The sequence below is a fragment of the Eretmochelys imbricata genome, chromosome 5 (genome assembly GCF_965152235.1).
Source record: "Eretmochelys imbricata isolate rEreImb1 chromosome 5, rEreImb1.hap1, whole genome shotgun sequence".
NCBI lineage: Eukaryota > Metazoa > Chordata > Testudines > Cheloniidae > Eretmochelys > Eretmochelys imbricata.
In genome coordinates this window covers 95593649-95615170 of record NC_135576.1, presented here as the reverse complement: position 1 = coordinate 95615170, position 21522 = coordinate 95593649, and the positions used below count along the sequence as shown (strand labels likewise).

General features: G+C 41.4%; 1 protein-coding gene across 1 annotated transcript in view; it reads right to left on the bottom strand.

Moving 5' to 3' along the window:
- Positions 1-4519: 4519 nt before the first annotated feature.
- The window catches only part of PRUNE2 (prune homolog 2 with BCH domain), a 205820-nt gene continuing 188817 nt past the window's right edge, over positions 4520-21522 (bottom strand). The window contains exons 15-21 of the mRNA XM_077818026.1: positions 16967-17098; positions 16714-16800; positions 14519-14617; positions 12035-12070; positions 11447-11485; positions 9169-9216; positions 4520-4831 (exon numbers count right to left, since the gene is read on the bottom strand). Coding sequence (XP_077674152.1) covers positions 4798-4831; positions 9169-9216; positions 11447-11485; positions 12035-12070; positions 14519-14617; positions 16714-16800; positions 16967-17098 — 475 coding nt within the window. The 3' untranslated portion in view covers positions 4520-4797. The remainder of the gene's footprint in view (positions 4832-9168; positions 9217-11446; positions 11486-12034; positions 12071-14518; positions 14618-16713; positions 16801-16966; positions 17099-21522) is intronic.

Genomic DNA, 21522 nt, shown 5'->3' with positions numbered 1-21522 from the left:
GTGCAAGGATTATGTGGCACTTAAGCCTCACTCGGACTCTGAAAATAGGTGCATTGGATTTCTGTTGAGGCCCTGTGTAGGAGTAAATTTCACCCTCCATGAACATTTCTGTCCCCCAGAGTGTAATATAGGTGATCCAGCTCATTCTAGGTTGTTTTAACTGCAGGTCTACAGATGATATGAGTTCATGCTGTTATATATTTTTAATTATTCATATCCAGAACAATCTTAATTAGCATCTGGAAGTTAACACAAATATTAATTCCTAAAGAAAGCATTTATCTCCAGTATTTTAAGTGGCATTACTTTTGTAAGCCATATCAAAGCCAAGACTTGAACATCTGGAAGACTGTGCAAACAACCAGATCTAATTTTGGGCTCGTCTCTGTAAAGTTAATAAGAATTGATGATCAGTTCCTCGTAGGATCAGGCCCTTTCCCTGTGGAAATTCACAGGACTTGATAGAAAGTAGAGATAAAATCTATTATCTGGTACAACAGAGTTCCACTGCACAAATGGCAGGACAAATCAAGAACTATTAATGTGATGACATTTCAGGTTTGCTTGGCGGTATATAAGTAAGATTTTGGCAACTCTTGTCCTTCTGACACTCGGTCTGCATTAGAGTAGCTGAACAAATGAGCACACAGTGATACTCATTCTCTTGTTTGCAGTATGCCTCATTATTGATACAAGAGAATAATCTACAGAGACTGAAATGTGCTCACTTTAAAACAAAAATGTAGATTTTATTTCGATATAGGACAAAAAGAAATCAGATTCTGTTCTCAGTTTAGATTTTACTAAGAACAATTCTCACATCATTTCTGTCCTGACTAACGTGTTTGCTCTCTCTGTCTAGTGATTCTCTCCTCTTTTAATTAGTAATACCAGATGCTGAGAATTAGTACATATGTAAGCTGTGAGATGAACAAAGCATCTAGAATTGTTTCCTACAACGATCTGCTTATTTCAGCCAAATCAGTACAGCTGTAATTTTGGGGCACAACAGTGACTCTTAGTGATGAACTATGTTTATTCCAAACTGTGTGTTTCCCACAGGCACCCCAAAGGATCTATACATCTACTACCAGACTCTCTTGTTTGAAAGAGACAAGTAGAATGAATTTGGTTATCAACTTACATTCTGTCAGGGTGGTCCTCAGGCATAAGCAGCATACACAGCTGCGTAGGGCACCTGAAAATTTGGGGCACCCCTGAGTCTTAGTGTCTACCCTCCCGCTTCTTCCTATCCCTGTTCTGACCCTTCCTGCAGGCTCTTGCTTCAGCCTGGTGAGTCTTCCTCCAGAAGTGATCTAGTACTTAAGAGTGAAAAAGGCTTCCAGCCTCCCAGACCTATTAGCACAACATTGAAACTATTAAAGAGCCATTCAAGTGGTAATAAGAAAAGGAGGACTTGTGGCACCTTAGAGATGAACAAATTTATTTGAGCATAAGCTTTCGTGAGCTACAGCTCACTTCATCGGATGCATTCAGTGGAACATACAGTGGGGAAATTTATGTACACAGAGAACATGAAACAATGGGTGTTATCATACACACTGTAAGGAGAGTGATCACTTAAGATGAGCTAATACCAGAAGGAGAGTGGGGGGGCGGAGGGGAGAAAACCTTTTGTAGTGATAATCAAGGTGGGCCATTTCCAGCAGTTGACAAGAACGTCTGAGGAATGGGGGGGTGGGGACATGGGGAAATAGTTTTACTTTGTGTAATGACCCATCCACTCCCAGTCTCTATTCAAGCCTAAGTTAATTGTATCCAGTTTGCAAATTAATTCCAATTCAGTCGTCTCTCCTTGGAGTCTGTTTTTGAAGTCTCCAGCTTTCACCCAGATCACACCACAGGATCCATTGTCTACAGCCAAGCTCTACGATACAACCGCATTTGCTCCAACCCCTCAGACAGAGACAAACACCTACAAGATCTCTATCAAGCATTCTTACAACTACAATACCCACCTGCTGAAGTGAAGAAACAGATTGACAGAGCCAGAAGAGTACCCAGAAGTCACCTACTACAGGACAGACCCAACAAAGATGATAACAGAACGCCACTAGCCATCACCTTCAGCCCCCAACTAAAACCTCTCCAACGCATCGTCAAGGATCTACAACCTATCCTGAAGGACGACCCATCACTCTCACAGATCTCGGGAGACAGGCCAGTCCTTGTTTACAGACAGCCCCCCAACCTGAAGCAAATACTCACCAGCAACTACACACCACACAACAGAACCACTAACCCAGGAACCTATCCTTGCAACAAAGCCCGTTGCCAACTGTGTCCACATATCTATTCGGGGACACCATCATTGGGCCTAATTACATCAGCCACACTATCAGAGGCTGGTTCACCTACACATCTACCAATGTGATATATGCCATCATGTGCCAGCAATGCCCCTCTGCCATGTACATTGGTCAAACTGGACGGTCTCTACGTAAAAGAATAAATGGACACAAATCAGATGTCAAGAATTATAACATTCATAAACCAGTTGGAGAACACTTCAGTCTCTCTGGTCACTCGACTGCAGACCAAAAAGTTGCAATATTACAACAAAAAGACTTCAAAAACAGACTCCAACAAGAGACTGCTGAATTGGAATTAATTTGCAAACTGGATACAATTAACTTAGCTTGAATAGAGACTGGGAGTGGATGGGTCATTACACAAAGTAAAACTATTTCCCCATGTTTATTCCCCCTCCCCCCCCACTGTTCCTCAGACGTTCTTGTCAACTGCTGGAAATGGCCCACCTTGATTATCACTACAAAAGGTTTTCTCCCCCTCCCCCCCCCGACCCCACCCTCCTGCTGGTATTAGCTCATCTTCAGTGATCACTCTCCTTACAGTGTGTATGATAACACCCATTGTTTCATGTTCTCTGTGTATATAAATCTCCCCACTGTATTTTCCACTGAATGCATCTGATGAAGTGAGCTGTAGCTCACGAAAGCTTATGCTCAGATAAATTGGTTAGGCTCTAAGGTGCTACAAGTCCTCCTTTTCTTTTTGCGAATACAGACTAACACGGCTGCTACTCTGAATCAAGTGGTAATGAAGCCATTTAACAGGCTTTAGCAAACCCCCAGGTATATACTGTCAGTTTCTGAATTCACTGACAAAAACAGTTGTACATTACTGTAATATTTACTTTACTCAGACCATGTTAGTCTACAGCAGTGCTACTCAAAGTGGTGGTCCGCGGACCGCTGCCAGTCTGCGAGCCATCGGCTGCCCGTCTGCGCGCACATTGGACAAAAAAATTGCCAGTCCCCCACATCAGATAGCTTGAGAAGCACTGGTCTACAGGACCTTAGTTTAAAATTTGCTTTAAAAATTCTTCATTCGTGTGTTGCTGAAGATTATAAAATCACATCTCTAAAAAATCCTTGGATCAATTTTTAGATGCACAATCTGAGTATTCATCTTTAGCCTTAAATGCTTGGATCTTCAGACATACAGTTTTTTAAATAAATCCTTCAAAAGACCAACCTTATCTAAAATACACATGCGAGCCCGGGCTGCCATCAGGCATGGGGTACCAGTTTAATAATACTGCATATGGTCCCTTAAATCCTAGGGATGGCCCTGCACTCTGTTATGCAAATACAGTGGTCACCATTAGAAAAATCAACATTTACCACAACCACCACACCAAGTATTTCCCTGTTTAGCACATGGCCATGCTGTAGGGTCTTACATACCAGAATGTGGTATAGCAGCTGTGCATAGATGTTATTTTTGGGCGGTGGGGCTTATTTTCTGGTGAGTACTCTTGCTATATCACTCAAATTGCATTTCAATCATTATTTTACTGATATAAAATATACTCTCAGACTATTTTGATATCAGCATTTAATGATCATGGCACCATGCTATGGATTTGTCTATTTTATCTAGCACTTAGAAAATCTGCAGTGTTAATACTACAAACATGGAATAATCAGCCTGTATTACTTGCGCTAAAGATGCCATTTTGAATGATCACAGTTTTAGATATACCGAGTTTGCTTTTTGTAATATTGCCAACACTGTTAGGGCATGTGATAATCATTTAGAGGACTGACCACTTTTAAAAAAACTCTGACATTAAAAAATAAAAACACTGAACCCAATTACTAAAATTACATTGTCAATTAGTTATGTTCTCTCTGAGAAATCTCTTTAATGACTCATATATTTATTAAAAAAGTAGGCTTCTCTCTGGCCAAGCAAATGATTGTGTAAAGTCATCAGTAGCACAACCTGAACAAGCAGAGTTTCGCAGACAGCAAGAGCTATTAACACAATCAGAGAAAAATATGAACTATCTCTAGATGTATTTTAAACAGTAGCGTTACAGCTAATCTGTGAAACAAACTAAGCTAAGAGTGTTTACTGTAATAATACCACTTTATTAAGCTAGGCATAAAATACTGACGACAAAACATAACTACTCTCTTGTGAGGGTTCCACTGAATTACCCTTGAGGCACATTGTTGGTTAACTCTGATATTTTTAAATTAAAAATATACAGTTACATAAAACAGTGCTAAATTAAATCAATTTTCTTATTGCAAACGACACCTCTGAAGATAATAAACAAAGTGAGAGCAAAAGCCTGCAGCCTCTATGGCAACAGGGTCGAGCCCTTAGCTTTCTTCAGAAATTCTGAACAGCACGGAGCTAATCATAAACCAAAAAGAAATGAACCAAACTGCCCCTTCCTCCATGGCCTTCTGTGTCAGGGAGACAGATGCAGACAACCGCTCTTCTTTGAGTGCCTGGAAGTTATGGTTTTTCTTTTCGCAGCGTCACATCAAGTCTTTAAAATAAACAAATCAAAACAATAATTCAGTGCTATGCAACACATTGCTGCTACTTTTCTCAGTCTTGAGGTTCCAGTCCTGCAGTGTGCTGAGCACTCTCGTTGACTTCAGTGCTCCAGTGTTAAATACTTTAGACAGTCCCTTTGGGCCCTATCTTGCTTCTACTTAATATGGAAAATTTAAAGGCCTGATGCTGCTCCCTTTGTTGTCAATTGCCAAATTCTCGTTGATTGCGGTAGGAGTAGAATTGGGCCCTAAGTGTGTGTGTGTGGGGTGGGGACTGGGCTACACAATGGCTTCATTAAGGATGTATTCAGAAGCACATTTTTGCCATCCATTTCAAGAAGCACTGGCAGCAATGTGGGCATATTTACAGGAATTGAAAATAAACTTGCAGTGCAGACATACAATATCCCTGCCAGCACAGATGGGCAACTCATCCATTTGCTCGAGCGTGCGGATTACTGAAATCTGAGATATACTATGTGGAGTTAATGATATAATTATAAATGGAAATGAATGTAGATTTATATTTGCACTATATCATTTTAAAGCAGAGAGGTCGATTCCTTAAAGGAATAATATACAGACATTATTTATGGAACTTTCTGCCATGAAAATGAAGAAATCGATAGACTGATAATTATTCCCAAATGTCAATATTTGTAGAAGGTCAGTGTTTTCTCCATGCTGAAGTGCATTGTCTACTGTACCTCTATGTGCCATTTTCCATAAATATATTTTAAAAGGTTTTGATCTCTAAAAATACAGCAAGGTTCATTGAGGGGAAGTGCAGCCTGCAAACTTGATGCATCCATGGGAAAAGTAGAGCATATCCCTGCAGTACCCCAGTGATCCTTCAAGATGGACTTCCCCCTGCCATGCTTTCTACTGCAGCCTTTGGCTACACCCCTTGTATACATTTCTTCCTCTGAAGGGAAGGAACAGAAATCCTGGAATGGATGATTCTACCACCATTAACTCCAAAATGGCTGGTGAATGAGAATTCTCTTGGGTTCCTGAGAGCCCTGCCAGGGACAGCAGAAGTTCCCCGTATCCAACCCATCCTCCTAACCCCTGAATGTGCCCCTACCTAACCTCTGGCCCTGCAGTGTTCTTTAGGAAGGGAGCTTCATGGATTTGGGATGTGAGAAGTATCTTGTGAAGCCCTCGTTCATTCCTTCCATGTCCCTGTTCCCATTCCCACACTATCTTTGCAAATGGAGAAGGGAATCAGGGCACCAAGTAATCAGCAATACATCTGTCTGTAAGTGATGCTGTTTCTCATTGTAATAAGCAGAGCACTTATTAGTTAAAATTTAAAAATCTGGAAAATATCTCCCCATTATGCCTTTGATGAATCCATCCCCCAGTTTCATTGGTATTCTTTAGACTAAGGAGCTGCCACCACATTAGATCATTATTTTTCTTTGTAGAATACAGAGCTGCTGTAAAGCTCTCCTAGAGGCATACTGCATATTTATGGTCTCACAAGATCAGTATTGTTTTTAAAACATGCAAAATGCTTCAGCGTACTGAGTACTTTGTTTAAAGAAAAAAAAAAAAGAAAGAAAGTTGTCATTCAAACCACAAAAACGGAAAACATGAGAGCACACCACCAGACAAAAACCTTCCAAATGGATATAAAGAAAAAAATACAACAAACTAAGGGCTAGGCAGACTCCACAGAGGTTTCAGCAGAAAGGATATTGAACAGATTTGTGCAAAACTATCAGTGTCAATGAGAGGACGTTTATGGGTGAAAACTGATTTTTTGCAAGAATTTATGATTATGAACAAGGGTGAATTTTTGCCATTTTGGAAAATGGACACACACTTTTTTGGCATGAGAAATAGCAAGAGTTCAGCTTGGAATTCATCCCAAATGTTCACACATTAGACCCAATGAAAATTTGCTGTTCTCATCGACGAACTGTGTCATTTTTGCTGCAAAACCAGTCTTTTGTGGAAAACAGAAAAATTGGTGATGCCACACATTTTATTTTATTGCTTTTTTGTCAAACCCCATGATTATTTTTAAAATCTGTTTTGACAGTGGTACATTTTTTTTCCACAGAGCTCTGAAACTGAGGCTATGGCTACGCTACGAACCTTACAGAGGCACAGTTGTACTGCTACAGTTGTGTCGCTGTACCATCTCCCGCGTAGCCACTCTTTGCTGGCAGGAGAGAGCTCTCCTGCCGGCATAATTAAACCACACCCAACGAGCGGTGTTAGCTCTGTCAGCAGGAGACCCTCTCCTGATGACATGGCACTGTCCACACTAGCGCTTTTGCTGGTGAAACCTATGTCAGCCAGGGAGGTGTTTTTTCACATCGCTGGCCGATAGAAGTTTTACTGACCAAAGTGATAGTATAGACAAAGCTGAAGTCTTCACTAGGTATCCTGTGCGTTGGGGGGGAGGGGGAGAGAGATGTGCATGTGTTTTTAATAGGGGCACAGGTCTGCAGGCCAGGGTTCTATTCTTGGTTCTGCCACAGATACCAGGAACGACCCTGAGACAGTGTAAAGTATAGTTTTATTCTGAAAAGCGACTATATAAAAATGGTTCCTTCTTATTCCACATGTCAGTTCTCCAGGGGAAGTCTGCTTACTTACTTACCTATCTGCTTACTTGTTTATAATTGTGCTAGTAAAAGAACAGAATTTTTCAATGAACCAGTAATGCTATACTGCTTCCTGAATTAGGAACTAATACCTTGGGAGTGCTGTTTTGTACATTAGAGACACATTTTTTTGTTTGATGCAACTTAGAATGAGCTTAATAGAATATTTTGATATGTATAATTAGTCCACCGTGAAATAGTGAAAGCAATGTTAGGGGAAATGGTTCAACAGCTGATAGGTACTGGAAGTCAATGGAACTGTATAAAGTATCATTTACATCTACACTAAAATCTTCATACTTTTTTTGCATTTTTAAATTTTGGAAAATGTGTCCATTTTCTTGATTTTAATTTTAAAAAATGACATTTTTAGGGAAAACCCTTTAAAATTTGGAATATTCTTTCAATAAAGATTGGGTTTCACAATGAAACATTGCAAAACTTCATTGAAAAGCCAAGGTTGTGGGACCGTGAAGCAAAATGAATTTGCAAAACTTTAAATGAAATTTCACACAAAAGTGGTAATTCTTGCATGGCTCAAGTGGTCATTTTAAGGGTAGAATCTATATTTTCCCTGAATTATACAGCTGAGTAAAAAAAAAAAACAGTGTCAATGAAAAATCCCATTATTCCCTGTTTTGGCACGTTTCCAACTCATTATAGACAAGATCATGATGTTATAATTCACCCTAAGTAGAGGGCAGCATGCTGTTGTGGTGCCCCTGGAGCAGTCTGAAGGGGCCATTGTGACCCTGAGTGTCCCAACCTCCATCCTGGTCTTTCCAGTGCTCTGAGGAAGGTATTAAACAGTGCTGTGTCTATCCTGGGCGCAGTATTATAACACACTGCTACACAGCCCAGTGCACTGCCAAGGGTCTACCCATAATGCACCCCTTCCCACCCACCTGTGCAGGTGGGGCACAAAGCAGTTCTGTGGACACTGCTGCCCTGCACAGGCTGCTGCCAATGACAGGAATTGGCAGTGCAAGAAAGAACCTTACACACTTTTGCAGCCACACAAGATGGGCCTCTGCTCACCTGCTTCGGTTATGAGGTGGCTTTAGGAGCCGTGTGCCAAAATACTGCCTCAGTGTTAACAACTGAATGATCATTGAACTGCTCCCATTACCCAAAGTCCAATTTTGGGAAGGAGGGGCATAAACACACTGGAAATGAAGTCAGGGATTGCTGTGAAGCACATCAAGAGAAGAGGGGAATTTAAAGCCTGATCCAGAGCTCATTAAAATAAATGGAATGACTCCCATTTACTTCAATGAGCTTTGAAGCAGAAGCTTGGAATGTGCCACTGAAAAACAAACTTGTAACTAATGAGACATGTGCCTTTCATTGCCCTGATCACTTTATACCTTCCCTCCCCGCCCCCACACCCTACCCCACCTGCCATCTGTCTTTGTTTTTAACCTGTACAGTCATCAGGACAAGGACCGTGTTTGCCTCTGTTTGGAAAGCAGCGAGAACATTTTAAACACCACTGCACTATAAATACGTACAATTCAATCATCTTGAGTGCAGCAATGAAACACCATTTTTTCTATTTGTAAACCCCGGATTAGGCTCTTGAAAAGAAAACTGGAAAGCATTTGGTTTTGCAAAAAACTATATGGAGTTTACCCAGCCCTCAGAGTCAAACTGCATGGTCATAAAATAACATAACAATGTAACTGTCATTAGTTGTAAATTCTTACTCCTGCTCCATAGAAGTCATTTCCGGCTCATTTGAGAGGCAGCTAGTTCTGGGTTCAAGAGAAAATAGGCAGCAGTAAACATTTTCCTCTGCATTTCTTTCTCTTTTAAAATATGAAATTATATTTTGGGATGTAACTCACTGTAGTGAGTCCTGGTGATTGGGTAATAACATAAAACAATATTAACATGAATGTAACAGTTCAGTGTGAGCGACATTACACTGATTAACTCAGAGGAGTCTTTTTATGGCTATTTCCTTAGAACATATTTGACTGTGGATGGGACATGTACTACAAACAGACTCTGTACACCTAACAATAATGTCCCCATGTGCCTCTCTACTTCCCCCTGCACTTCCTGTGCTCTAACTTGCAATCTACACAGGAAAGGTTATTAACAAGACAGCAATTTTCTCCCATGCAGTTTTCCTTCTCAGGTATTCTGATTTATTTGGCACATACGGAATGCCGACAGCACACAGAAGGATGTTTTGAATAGAATGGATGCAGCCCCATTTCTCACCATGTTCTTCTTCTGTCCCTATTTTTGGGTGTCTGGGTAAATGCCTGATGTCACATGCACACAAATATCAGATATTTGCTGTTTACAAGGGCGATTTAAATGTGAGCTTTTGCTACTGGCACTGAGTCAGTCAAGTTTCTCCCGGACTAACAGCTGGTGTATATAAGGTGAATACAAGTATTTTGGATTTTTTACATGTCGCCTTTCTCTTCTGTGGCTATACAGGCTGAATTCTCAAAAGAATTTGATGGGAATGTCTGACCACAAATGAGGAGGCATCAGGAATCAATACAACAGACACAAAACTGCATGGCTGAAAATGTAAACTGCATAAAGCAAAAGGAGGAGACCGAAGAGAATCTTCAAAAACAGTGGCTGGTTCCAAAAAAGTAGGGAAAGAAGTCAGATGGGAGTTGCAGATGCAACTCCCTTCTTCAGAGACCTTATGACTAACGTGCACAAGAAAAAATATGCTCTACAAAAAAAACCCCACTATAATTTAGCTTTTGGTGTAGCACTGGAATAACAGTTTGATCATCTAAAGGGCAATTTGAATTAATATCTTTGATAAATTTTAACTTCTTCAAAAATGGCAGTGTTGAGTCATCTATAGTTATAAATCTGAAATGGAAAACCAGGATTGTATTTTAAGGCTGTGCTGGCTAAAGCTCATGCAGTTAATTCAAGACTCGTTTGCCCCAGAACACTGCAAAATTGCTTCCATACTCTTCTTCCATACTGTCTGAGTGTGTCTTAGGCTTAAAGCAAAGGCATGGGAGCCAGAAGGATACTAGGGTCTGATCCCCAGCTGAACCACTGATTTACTGTGTACCCAGTTGAGGGTATGTCAGTCAACCCATCTGGTGATTCAGCTACATCATGGCCCAGCTTCACTGAGTAAATCAGTGTAATTTTTCGTTTTTGAAAAGTGTCCACACTGGATATCATAAATAGAGTAAGTCATCTCATGAGTGGGGTAGGTGGAATGCTTAAGGAACTACTCTACAGGACTGATCAGCAGGGATCCTAGAAATCAGTTTGCTGCAGAAAAATATGGAATTTGCATTTTCACAGACAATCTTTACTTTTTACATTTTGTGAAAAACTAAAAACATATACGGTAGAACCCTGTTTATCTGAGGCTCCATTATCCGGTTCTTCGTATTAACCAAACCGGGGCTGACAGCCTGAGCCCCGCTACCCGGGGCTGACACTGGTCCCAATTAGGTCAGATAAACGGGGTTCAATAAACCATTGTGTTCAACTGATACCTATATATATTGTGGCTAGGGAAACTAAACTTCAGCATTTGATTTTAGTCACAGAAAAACATGAGGTTTTTATGTTTTTTTTATTGGAGAATTTTGGGGGTATTTTAATCACAGAAAACTAGGTCCCTGCTGATCACTGACGTCAACAGCAAACCTTTGTGAGAGAGAAGAAAATGGATTCTCAAATGTGGCATCCTTCTACAGTAATTCAGATTATGATCTGCAGTGCTTAATTTGTAATGAAAGAAGTGCTGGGGCTCAAGTAATTAGGTGCCGAGGCTCAAGCCATTTTTTTACATTCATAACTGATGCAGCGAGCCCAGAGGTGCTGGGGCTATCGACTGCCAAGCCTAGAGGTACCAGGGCTCAGTCCTGAAGCACTGAAGATCTGACTGCAGTGGAAAACATAATGTGAAGTTTCACCCAATCCATTCCTGTAAACCAAGTGAAAGTAATGCCAGCAGCGAGCTGAATAGTGTCTTACTTAGCTGTTTCTGATGCTTCCCTCAGCTCTTCATCCAGTCTGCATGAGTAAAAGTTATTGATGTAGAGAAGAAACAAAGAAGAAGCAAGCAGAGCATAAGAGAGAAGCAGAGCAATAGCAGAGCAAAGAACGAGTAAGGTACATGCTTCTAAAATATTCACTCCATTTTCTGCACTGTCCCTAAGGTTCTTCTATTCAATATTGCGTCATTTTTGCCTGTTCAGTTTTACCCTCTTTTACTCTGTAACTCCTTGTTGAGCTCATCTGGAGGCAGACACATAAAAGTAGCAGGGGTTTGAGGCATGCTCGCTGTACGAAGCTGAAAACATTCCATTGCTCTACCAGATACAATTAAATTAGCTGCAGCCTCAGCCAAGTCAAGGATTTTTCCAGTGTAGTAGGTTTTAGTTGCAAAGGAGGCTGATCTCAACAGCTCGAAGGGGGAAGTAAGACAGCAAATTACATACAAGCAAATGCACAGGAAACCTCTCTCAATCAGCTGTTGAGGTCACCTATATGTGAAAGGCTAGTTCACACGTGTTCACTCCATTATGGACAGTAGCATGAGCTGCAGAGCAAGAATATTACCTCATTCTTCTCTTAAAACACTTCTCTTCATCATACCTTACAAGATAAAAGTGAATGAAGGGGAAACATCTATAAATTCAAATAATATAGAAGTAGAAAAATGAGCAAACTTTATTCCACTTAAAAACCAAACCTAACCACAAAACAAAAACCTAATCTATTTTGAATACATCCTGATTAAAAACAAAACAAGTAAAAAACTGGCATGAATCCTTCTTTTGTCCAGGGGTCCAGCAGACTTGCTATTGGTAAAGAGGCAAACCCTGCACTACTCAACAAAGGAACCAGGATGCTAACTGTTGCAGTCTCTGCTCCATTAATTCTTCTAATCAGAGCAGGGTTCCTCATGGCAGGCAGGGAAGAGGCAAACTGGAGCACAGTATGCTGCTCTTCTTGCTGCTGGCAGCAGCATGTGCACTTACAGCCTGGGATGCAAGACACATCTCCTGGCCCCTCAGATCACCCCCCCTTGTACAGGTACAGAAACATGTGCAGGAAAAGTAGGGAGGGGGGAAAAGAGACAAGGGGAATGACAATGAGTTAAAAAAGGATCAAGGAGGGAGGGGCAAGAAAGATGCCATGAAGTACAGAAGGAGAAAGGAAAGAAAGAAAAAAAAATAAAAGAGAAAGGGTTGAGGACATTTGTAGAGAGCATTTGCACGTCTGGGACATGAATCCATTTCAACTTTTTCAGATCAAAAACTGCCAGCTGAGTATTATAACTACGCCTCATCAACACATTTATCCTGCCAGTAAAGTAGTCGCACAGACAATGAAATCTCCACCGTCTGTGCATCATCTTACTCGCCAGAACTTCAATTGTACTGAACTATCTTTACCAGCATCACTATGCCTTCCAAAGCTATTGAATCTGAGAAGCTTGCATATCTCAAAACATCTCATTTCCTGCTCCCTGAACCCAAATGTTTTTTATAAATGCAACTGAAAGATGTTTGTTAAATCTATCATATAGATTGAGGCATTTTGTATGCATCTCTGACAGCTACACTGAATAGCTTGTGAAATATAGGACAGCATCGATACTCATCTCAGATTGTCATCTATTGCAGAACTGAAAACGAGGGAGAGGCTGAAATTATTTAGTAAGATTAAAAAACTTGGAAGTCAATCATAGTTTCTTTATGGATCATTATTGCAAAGTTACATTATCTCTGACATGCATTATTTTTTTCTTCCATGTGTCAGACATACCCGGTTTTGAACAAGGCAAAGGAAGTGTGCTAAGACCCCTTCTTTGCAAAATAAATCTGCACGAAGAGAAGAGTATGTATACCCTAGTGCAGGGGTGGCCAACCTGTGGCTCTGGAGTCACATGCGGCTCTTCAGAAGTTAATATGCGGGTCCTTGTATAGGCACCAACTCCAGGGCTGGAGCTAGAGGCGCCAACTTTCCAGTGTGCTGGGGGGGGCGGGTGCTCACTACTCAACCCCTGGCTCTGCCACAGGCCCTGCCCCCACTCCATCCCTTCCCACCCCCTCCCTTGAGCCTGCAGTGCCTTCGCTCCTCCCCCCTCCCCTCCCTGCACATCAGGAAACAGCTGATCGGGAGGTGCTGATTGGCAGGGCTGCAGGTGGGCAGGAGGCCCTGGGAGCAGGGGAACAGCTGATGCGGGGCTGCTGACGTATTACTGTGGCTCTTTGGCAATGTACATTCGTCAATTCTGGCTCCTTCTCAGGCTCAGGTTGGCCACCCCTGCCCTAGTGTGAAGAACCTTTCTTTTAGAGATGTCACAAGCACCTCCAACCAGGGCAGGTATTTCCTTGTTTGCCCCACTACTACTTATGGAAGCAATATAGTTTCCTCACCAGGCTAATTGCTGTTTTCCATTTTCTTTTAGTCTTGCTCATGAGTTACTTTTCCCAATTATTTGACAAAAGATAATAGGTGAGCCCCAGGGCTTTCACTGTGCAAAAGACAGTGATCTTATCAATTGGTTATCTTTGAATTATTGCTTCGGTCCTAAGTGCAGTAAGATTAAAGACAAAAAGCACAGTAAGACTTAGCTGCAGAGCAATGATTCAAAATGTAGTGGGATACTCATGAAAGGATTAAGCTTTCCTGTCCTGCCTTCAGGTTATGATTAGTGAATTAAGAGTTTGTTCTGATTAGATAATAACTCTTTCTTGTGTTTCATTGACTGAATGTTTTACTGCTTCAGAGTGGGGTGGAATTTTTGTGGAACCAGACAAAACTGGAATTGGCTCACTCCTGCTCGTGCAGCTGAATTAATGCTGACTCTTAATAATTCTTGATAAAATTAAAAGTTTTCTAACTCCCGTATAGACTCTTGAATACGAGCCCTCCAATCCAAACATCACAAATAATCATGTCACTCCATGTGAAATCAGATTTAGAAGCAAAATCTGGTTATAGTTCAGGCTTGCAAATAACAATACCTTGCTTGGATGATGGTAACTTTTTTCACCGGTACAAGTACATTCTTTTTTATTATGCTTCACTTACTTGACAATACTCTCTGGAATGTGTACATATTCCATTGGAATCAGCTCACTGAGTTCTGCCAACGTGCCAACATACTGGATCTTGCTGCTGAATTTTGAACTGAAACACAGAAATGCCACACATGATTTCATTTCCCCCTTCACAATCTCCCACTAAAAGAAAACATAGGGAGTGGAGCCTTCCCTTTTGGTGTGAGTGCTCACTGAGGAATTACCTGATTATAACGTAAGAACAGCCATAACAGCTCAGAGCAAAGGTCCATCTAGTCCAGTACCCTGTCATCCAACAGTGGCCATTGCCAGGTGCCCCAGAGTGAATGAACAGAATAGGTAATCATTAAGTGGTCCATCCCCTGTCACCCATTCCCAGCTTCTGGCAAATAGAGGCTAGGGACAACATTCCTGCCCATCCTGGCAAATAGTCATTGATGGACCTATCCTCCATGAATTTATCTAGTTTTTTTTAACCCTGTTATAGTCTTCACCTTCACAACATCCTCTGGCAAGGAGTTCCACAGGTTGAATGTGTGTTCTATGAAAAAATACTTCCCTTTGTTTGTTTTAAACCTGCTACCTATTAATTTCATTGGGTGAGCCCTAGGTCTTGTATTAGGAGAAGGAATAAATAACACTTCCTTATTTACTTTCTCCACATCAGTCATGATTTTATAGACCTCTATCATATCCCTCCTTAGTCATCTCTTTTCCAATCTGAAAAGTCCCAGTCTTATTAATCTCTCCTCGTACGGCAGCCATTCCATACCCCTAATCATTTTTGTTGCCCTTTTCTGAACCTTTTCCAATTCCAATATATCTTTTCTGAGATAAGGCAACCACATCTGCACGCAGTATTCAAGATGTGAGCGTACTGTACCATGGATTTATATAGAGGCAATATTATATTTTCTGCCTTATTATATATCCCTTTCTTAATGATTCCCAACATTCTGTTTGCTTTTTTGACTGCCGCTGCATATTGAGTGGATGTTTTCAGGGGACTATTCACAATGACTCCAAGATCTCTTTCTTGAGTGGTAACAGCTAATTTAGACCCCATCTTATATGTATGGTTGGGATTATGTTTTTCAATGTGAATTACTTTGTATTTATCAACACTGAATTCATCTGCCATGTTGTTGCCCAGTCCCCCAGTTTTGAGAGATCCTTTTGTAACTCTTCGCAGTCTGCCTGGGTCTTAACTATCTTGAGTAGTTTTGTATCATCTGCAAATTTTGCTACCTCACTGTTTACCCCTTTTTCCAGATCATTTATGAATACGTTAAATAGGACTGAGCCCAGTACAGACCCCTGGGGGACACCACTATTTACCTCTCTCCATTCTGGAAACTGACCATTTATTCCTACCCTTTGTGTCCTATCTTTTAACCAGTTACCAATCCATCAGAGTACCTTCCCTCCCATGACTGCTTACTTTGCTTAAGAGCCTTTTATTAGGGACCTTGTCAAAGGCTTTCTGAAAATCTAAATACACTACATCCACTGGATCCCCCTTGTCCACATGCTTGTTGAGCCCTCAAAGAATTCTAGTAGATTGGTGAGGCATGTTTTCCCTTTTCAAAAACCATGTTGACTATTCCCCAACAAATTATGTTCATCTATGTGTCTGACAGTTTTGTTCTTTACTATAGTTTCAACCAGCGTTTACAAGGAAACTGAGGATAAAGGCCTGTTTTCATTTTCATCTTCAGGCTGGATGTGCTGCTCAGTCATTGCTCTCTGGCCCTTTTTTTTAAGGGCCGATCAGGAGCTTGACCACTGGACAATAAGTAATTAAGTAATCCACATCATGAGTTTTCTAACTAAGAAATTTCAATAAAACACCCACTTGGGCTTTGTGCAGGGATGGTCCAAGATACCCTTAACAGTTAAGGCCAATTAAAAAAATAAGAGAGTCCCACTTGTACACACAAATACAGGTGTCCAACTGGGTGCCTATGATGTATGCAATTTCTTACTCCAGTTGTTCATGTGTAGTAAGGTTTTGCAAATACCCCAATACACACTTCATCTTCCAGGACCTGGGAAGTGACGTGCAAGGACTTGTAAATTAAGCATGCGTCTGTGGAAGGCCATCAGGAACAAGCAAGTCCTGTGCTAAAGCCATTTCTGACCATTCATGGGCTTCTATGTTTTGAAGGACACTGAGTAAAAATAAAACTGATATGTATTACATACCTTATAAAAGGTCGTGTCACTGCTAGAATAGTTCTGATAAACCAAGAAGGGTGAACGATTATAAATGATTTCAAATTCTTCCTTAACCTAAGTTGGAAAGAAAAATGCTTCAGCTTCTTAAAAATAAAAATGTCACATAGAAACACTATATGCAATCAATAATCTAAGAGCAGGCTCGATAATGAGAAGAAGTGTCAAAGGGTGGCATTTAAAATAGTGGGTGTGGTCAAGGAGGAAAATATACAGTGCTCACCGTCTATCAATCATCTGATAACATTTTTTCATCCAGCCAAATCCAGGCATCTTTCTTCGTGGTGTTGCTCCATTCAAGTAGACAATCATATAGTCTTCAGCTACCATCAGCTCTAAGGTACTTATTACATATCTGATTGGAGAGTAAAAGCCTGTGAGTGAGCAATCTTTTATCCATTTATCCCTAATCAAAACCACATAATTAGGCATAAATTAATTAATACAAGCACACTTAGACTAAAACAGCTTTTCATTTTGCTTTAAATTAAAAGCAGACATTGACAACTGACTCAAAGCTAGTTTGGGGTTGCTTATCCTGCAAGCTATAAACATATCTTCAGCTTCAGAAAAATATAGTTTCCTTAGGAAAACTTCCTTTCAGAAAGTGAGTCTGGAACACTTCCATCATTACGGGTGGGGTTTTTACCCCATTTAAACACATTATGCCAACAGTCAACAAGGGAGACCAAGATAATTAAATTCCAAGTGGTGCTGAGCTCTGACTAGCACAGACAAAGAAAAACTTAGCTTCATCGTTAGTCATTGGCATGTTTACTAGGGAAAATAAGACAAAAAAAAGGAACATAAAGACACTTAGTTGTAATTCTTGTTCTCAGAAGGTGCAACAGATCCTATCTCCTGGGTCTGTGAGTGACAAGTATTACCAAGCTTTTGAATTCCAAAACTATTAAACCAGCTAGGAGGCAGTATGAACCTCCCTGCTTCTGCTGAAGGGACAGAATACCCCTTAGTACTTCTAACCATAGGGTCCTTTTTGAACATAAAAATCCCTGAGACCTACATAATGTTAATATGAATCCCCAACCCTACAATAGTTTATGACAGGACTGCACTCTGTTGGCCAGATTCACCCGCATGGTAGTCGCCAATAACAGGACAATTTAAATTCTGGTTTTGTCTCCACAGAAACAGATGATCACCTCTCTCCCCCCAACCCCATTAGGTCTCATCCAGCTCTGCAACACTGATGCCACTGGTAGAAAGGCTGAGCACATTTTCAGAGTCTTTGCCTTTGAGAGAGGAAAAAGTTGATAAACGACCTTCAGAAATGTGTTGTGCCTAAACATAGCATCTTCCATTAAAGGCCTTGTTGTCACCAGAACAGCCTAAAGCCTGAGCAATCTGCTGAAACGTTTGTTAGAAGGCTGTAGACATTTGCAGAACACTGCAACTTTGCTCTGCAATAGTTAGAAATTGGCTTATACCCTGAAGCATGAAGTTTAATATCCCTTGCAAAAAATTTTGGACTCTACCATCCAGCCCTAGGGCTGTGTCTTTATAAAAATGGCAGGGAAACCTTTACCTATGTATTTAATGGGCCTTATCACTGTTTTTGAGCACCTCACAGTCTACTCTCCTCCTTTAAATCCTTTCTTAAAATATTGCTCTTCCAAACAAGAATCTGAAGCCCAGTTCTCACCTTCCGGGAGTATTTGTAATCCCATTTTAAATAAATACAAGGATACATTAATTAAATTAAATTCATGGAACTACCCAGACTAGTGTCACACTTCGCTACTGACTCACAGTACTTTTTATTGCCTTTCTTCCCTTTTGCATTTCTATGTTGTCTACTTAGGCCTCGACCCTGCAAAGACTCATACATATGTTGAACTTTACGCACTGTGAGTAATCCTGTGGAATTTAAAGCTGACTTCTCATTGCAGTGAATCGTCAGTGGGACTACGCACAATGCCTAAGGTTAAGCAGGCGTGTAAGTCTTTGCAGGACTGGGACCTTGGAGAAGGGAGCAAGTCTTTTTATGTGTATAAAATGCAGAGGGTTGGTGGGTGCTATACAGATAGTCAATCATAATAAACATCAAGAATAAAGAGAGAATGATTTACAGATTTTAAGGCTAGAGATGACCATTATGATCATCTAGTCTGACCTTCTGCATAACACAAGCCATAGAATTTCACCTAGTAATTCCTGAAGTGGAGAGACTGCTTCCTCCCTGTTTCCATAAGTGAATGCTATTGTGATCAGTAACATGGCTGAATTACAGCAATTGCCATTTTAGGAAAAAACAGCCACCCTATGATGCCTGGCTCCTCATCTACCTCATGAGAATGAAAGATTTTTTTTTCCTTTTTAATAAAATAAATTGTGGGTGAAAGGAAATGTCTTAGTGACTGGAAAGATTCTTCTACAATGCTCTACTTGAGTTTGAAAGCACAAACTCTCTCTTCAGACTTCAGCAAATAGTTTTAGCGGGTTGTGGACTGATTCTTGTGTGGAACTTGTAACTGTTTGCCTCTAACATGCTGAGGATTAAGCAGCTGCAGTTGAGACAGCAGGCATTTCAGTCTGGGTCTGCAGCATCCCAGGGAAGGGCATCAGCAGCTGCTGTCTCCTGGGGTTTGAATCTTGGCCCAGACTCTCAGTATCCAACCGGATTAGTCAAGGTAACAAATTGATGACAGAAAGCTTTGATGACCCAAAGGGCACTGTAACTGCAGTAGGTAAAGTATGTAAACAACTAAATGCCCAATTGCTGGTCATAGATTGTAAAATCACTGATATGGAGCTGACATCTGGTGAATACAGCATTACAGTTGCAGGATTACCTATGCAAAGTACTTTGCTTAAGGCCAAGAAGTGCTAGATAATAAAATGAGGGAATGCAGGACTCCCCGAGATTCCTCATACAATTAACTAGGAAGAATTTATGCACATATATTTATAGCCTGTTGTACTAGGGATCCATATACTGACATCTCTTTGGTTCCATGCACATACCCCTACCCTGCCACAAACAAAATAAATGGGTGGCCAGATACTTCCTCTGTAGTTTCACTACCCTGAACCTCTGTGTATGAAAGAAACAGGAGTCTGCCAGTTGCAAGACAAGTTGAAGACACAGGTCTAAATTCTGCTCTCATTTACACTGGTATAAAGCGGAAGTAATCCCAGTGAAGACAATGGAGTTAAAAAAAAAATGGACCCTGCTGATAGCCTTGAGTGGGGAAGCTTTTAAGTCTTGAAGGCAATGAAATTATTTGTTATTTACTGTAGCATAATTGAGAGAAAAATCTGGCTCTTAACCCTTAAAGACTCCTCCTCTATAAGTCTATCCTGATTACACACAACTTTACTTAAAAACTGAGGGATTCAACTAAGTCACAGAATAATTGTTCAATCTGAGTCATAATTATGCTCTGTTGTTTTTTGCATCTCGAGGATGCTACTCTGTTCGTAGCTCAATTGACTGCTGGTGATGATAGGTCGGATTTAGATGCAGCAGCTCCTTTCAGAAAAATACTAGTAATGGTCTGAACAGGGAGGAAATCAAGTGCTGTTGTTTTTCTGTTTGTGGTGTTGCAGGCAGGGGTGCTGGAACAATTTGCATAGTGGGGGTGCTGAGAGGCACTGAACCAGGCGGTAAACCCTCTGTATGATGGAAACCACTTCAAGCTGGGGGGTGCAGCAGCACCTCTAATTCCAGCACCTGTGGTTGCAGGGTTTCTTTTTTGCTGTATTGTGTTTTGGTTACCTTATTAGGGTATGCTTCAAATATGATCCACCATTAAGCCTTATATTGTATGGGTCATATTTTATCCCGAGCTGAGACAATCTTTCCTATGAATTAGGCATGAACCCCTCATTTGTGTTCCGGGGGACGGAACTGCAGGGAGTTGTGCTTTAATGGTCAGGTTCACCATTTCCTTATGCAGCAGCCTGTGTAAGGCCAGGCATTGGTTGGCCTTTGAACTGTGCAAGCTCACCAGGACTAGATAATATTTAATCCTGCCATGAGTGCAGGGGACTGGACTAGATGACCTCTCGAGGTCCCTTCCGGTCCTATGATTCTATGACTTTCATTTTAATCAGGTTTGTGGACCTTGGAGGCTCAGCCAGATTAGGATTTCAGTAGCAGAGTGAGGCAGACTGGAGACAGCTCAGGGCAGCCATTGCCTTCTCCAGCTATTTGCTGCCAGAACAAGTCGCCATTAGGAGTTACCTTTGTTGTTAAAAATTAAAACAAAGTTGGGTTCACTTGGTCAAATTCATATGTCCTTCCTCACTGGCAATTGCCATTCGTAGTGCCTGACTCAGAAGCAGCTGGAGTCGGGAATCGTCCTAAACTTTTCGCGGCAGTGACTGCAAGGGTCCCATCTAGGGAAGGTAGGGGAGAGGGGGTATCTGCCCCCTCCCCCCCAAGTTTTGTGCCACATTTGGGTGAAGTTTGCATCAGGAGGGAAGATGCTGCCCTCCTTCCCCCGCTGCCCTGCTCCACTGCTCCACTGCAGTGTGCAGCCACTGCCCTGCCCCTGCCTCCTTACCACCGAGCTACCACTGGCCATGCTGCTTGGGACCGGGAGCCTGCCTCCTGATCTGCTGTGCAGAACTGGCCGCAGGCTGATGTTGGGGAGTCCCCTTCCTCCTGCCCATCGTGTACTCAGGTGGGCAGAGCGCGCCCCTCGCCCCAGCTCCTGCCCCACGGATCTGCCCCCACTGTGCCAACTAGAGACTGAGCACATGGCCGGCCCAGCAATAGCAGCAGCACCCCTTTGGATACAGCCCCTCCCTGCA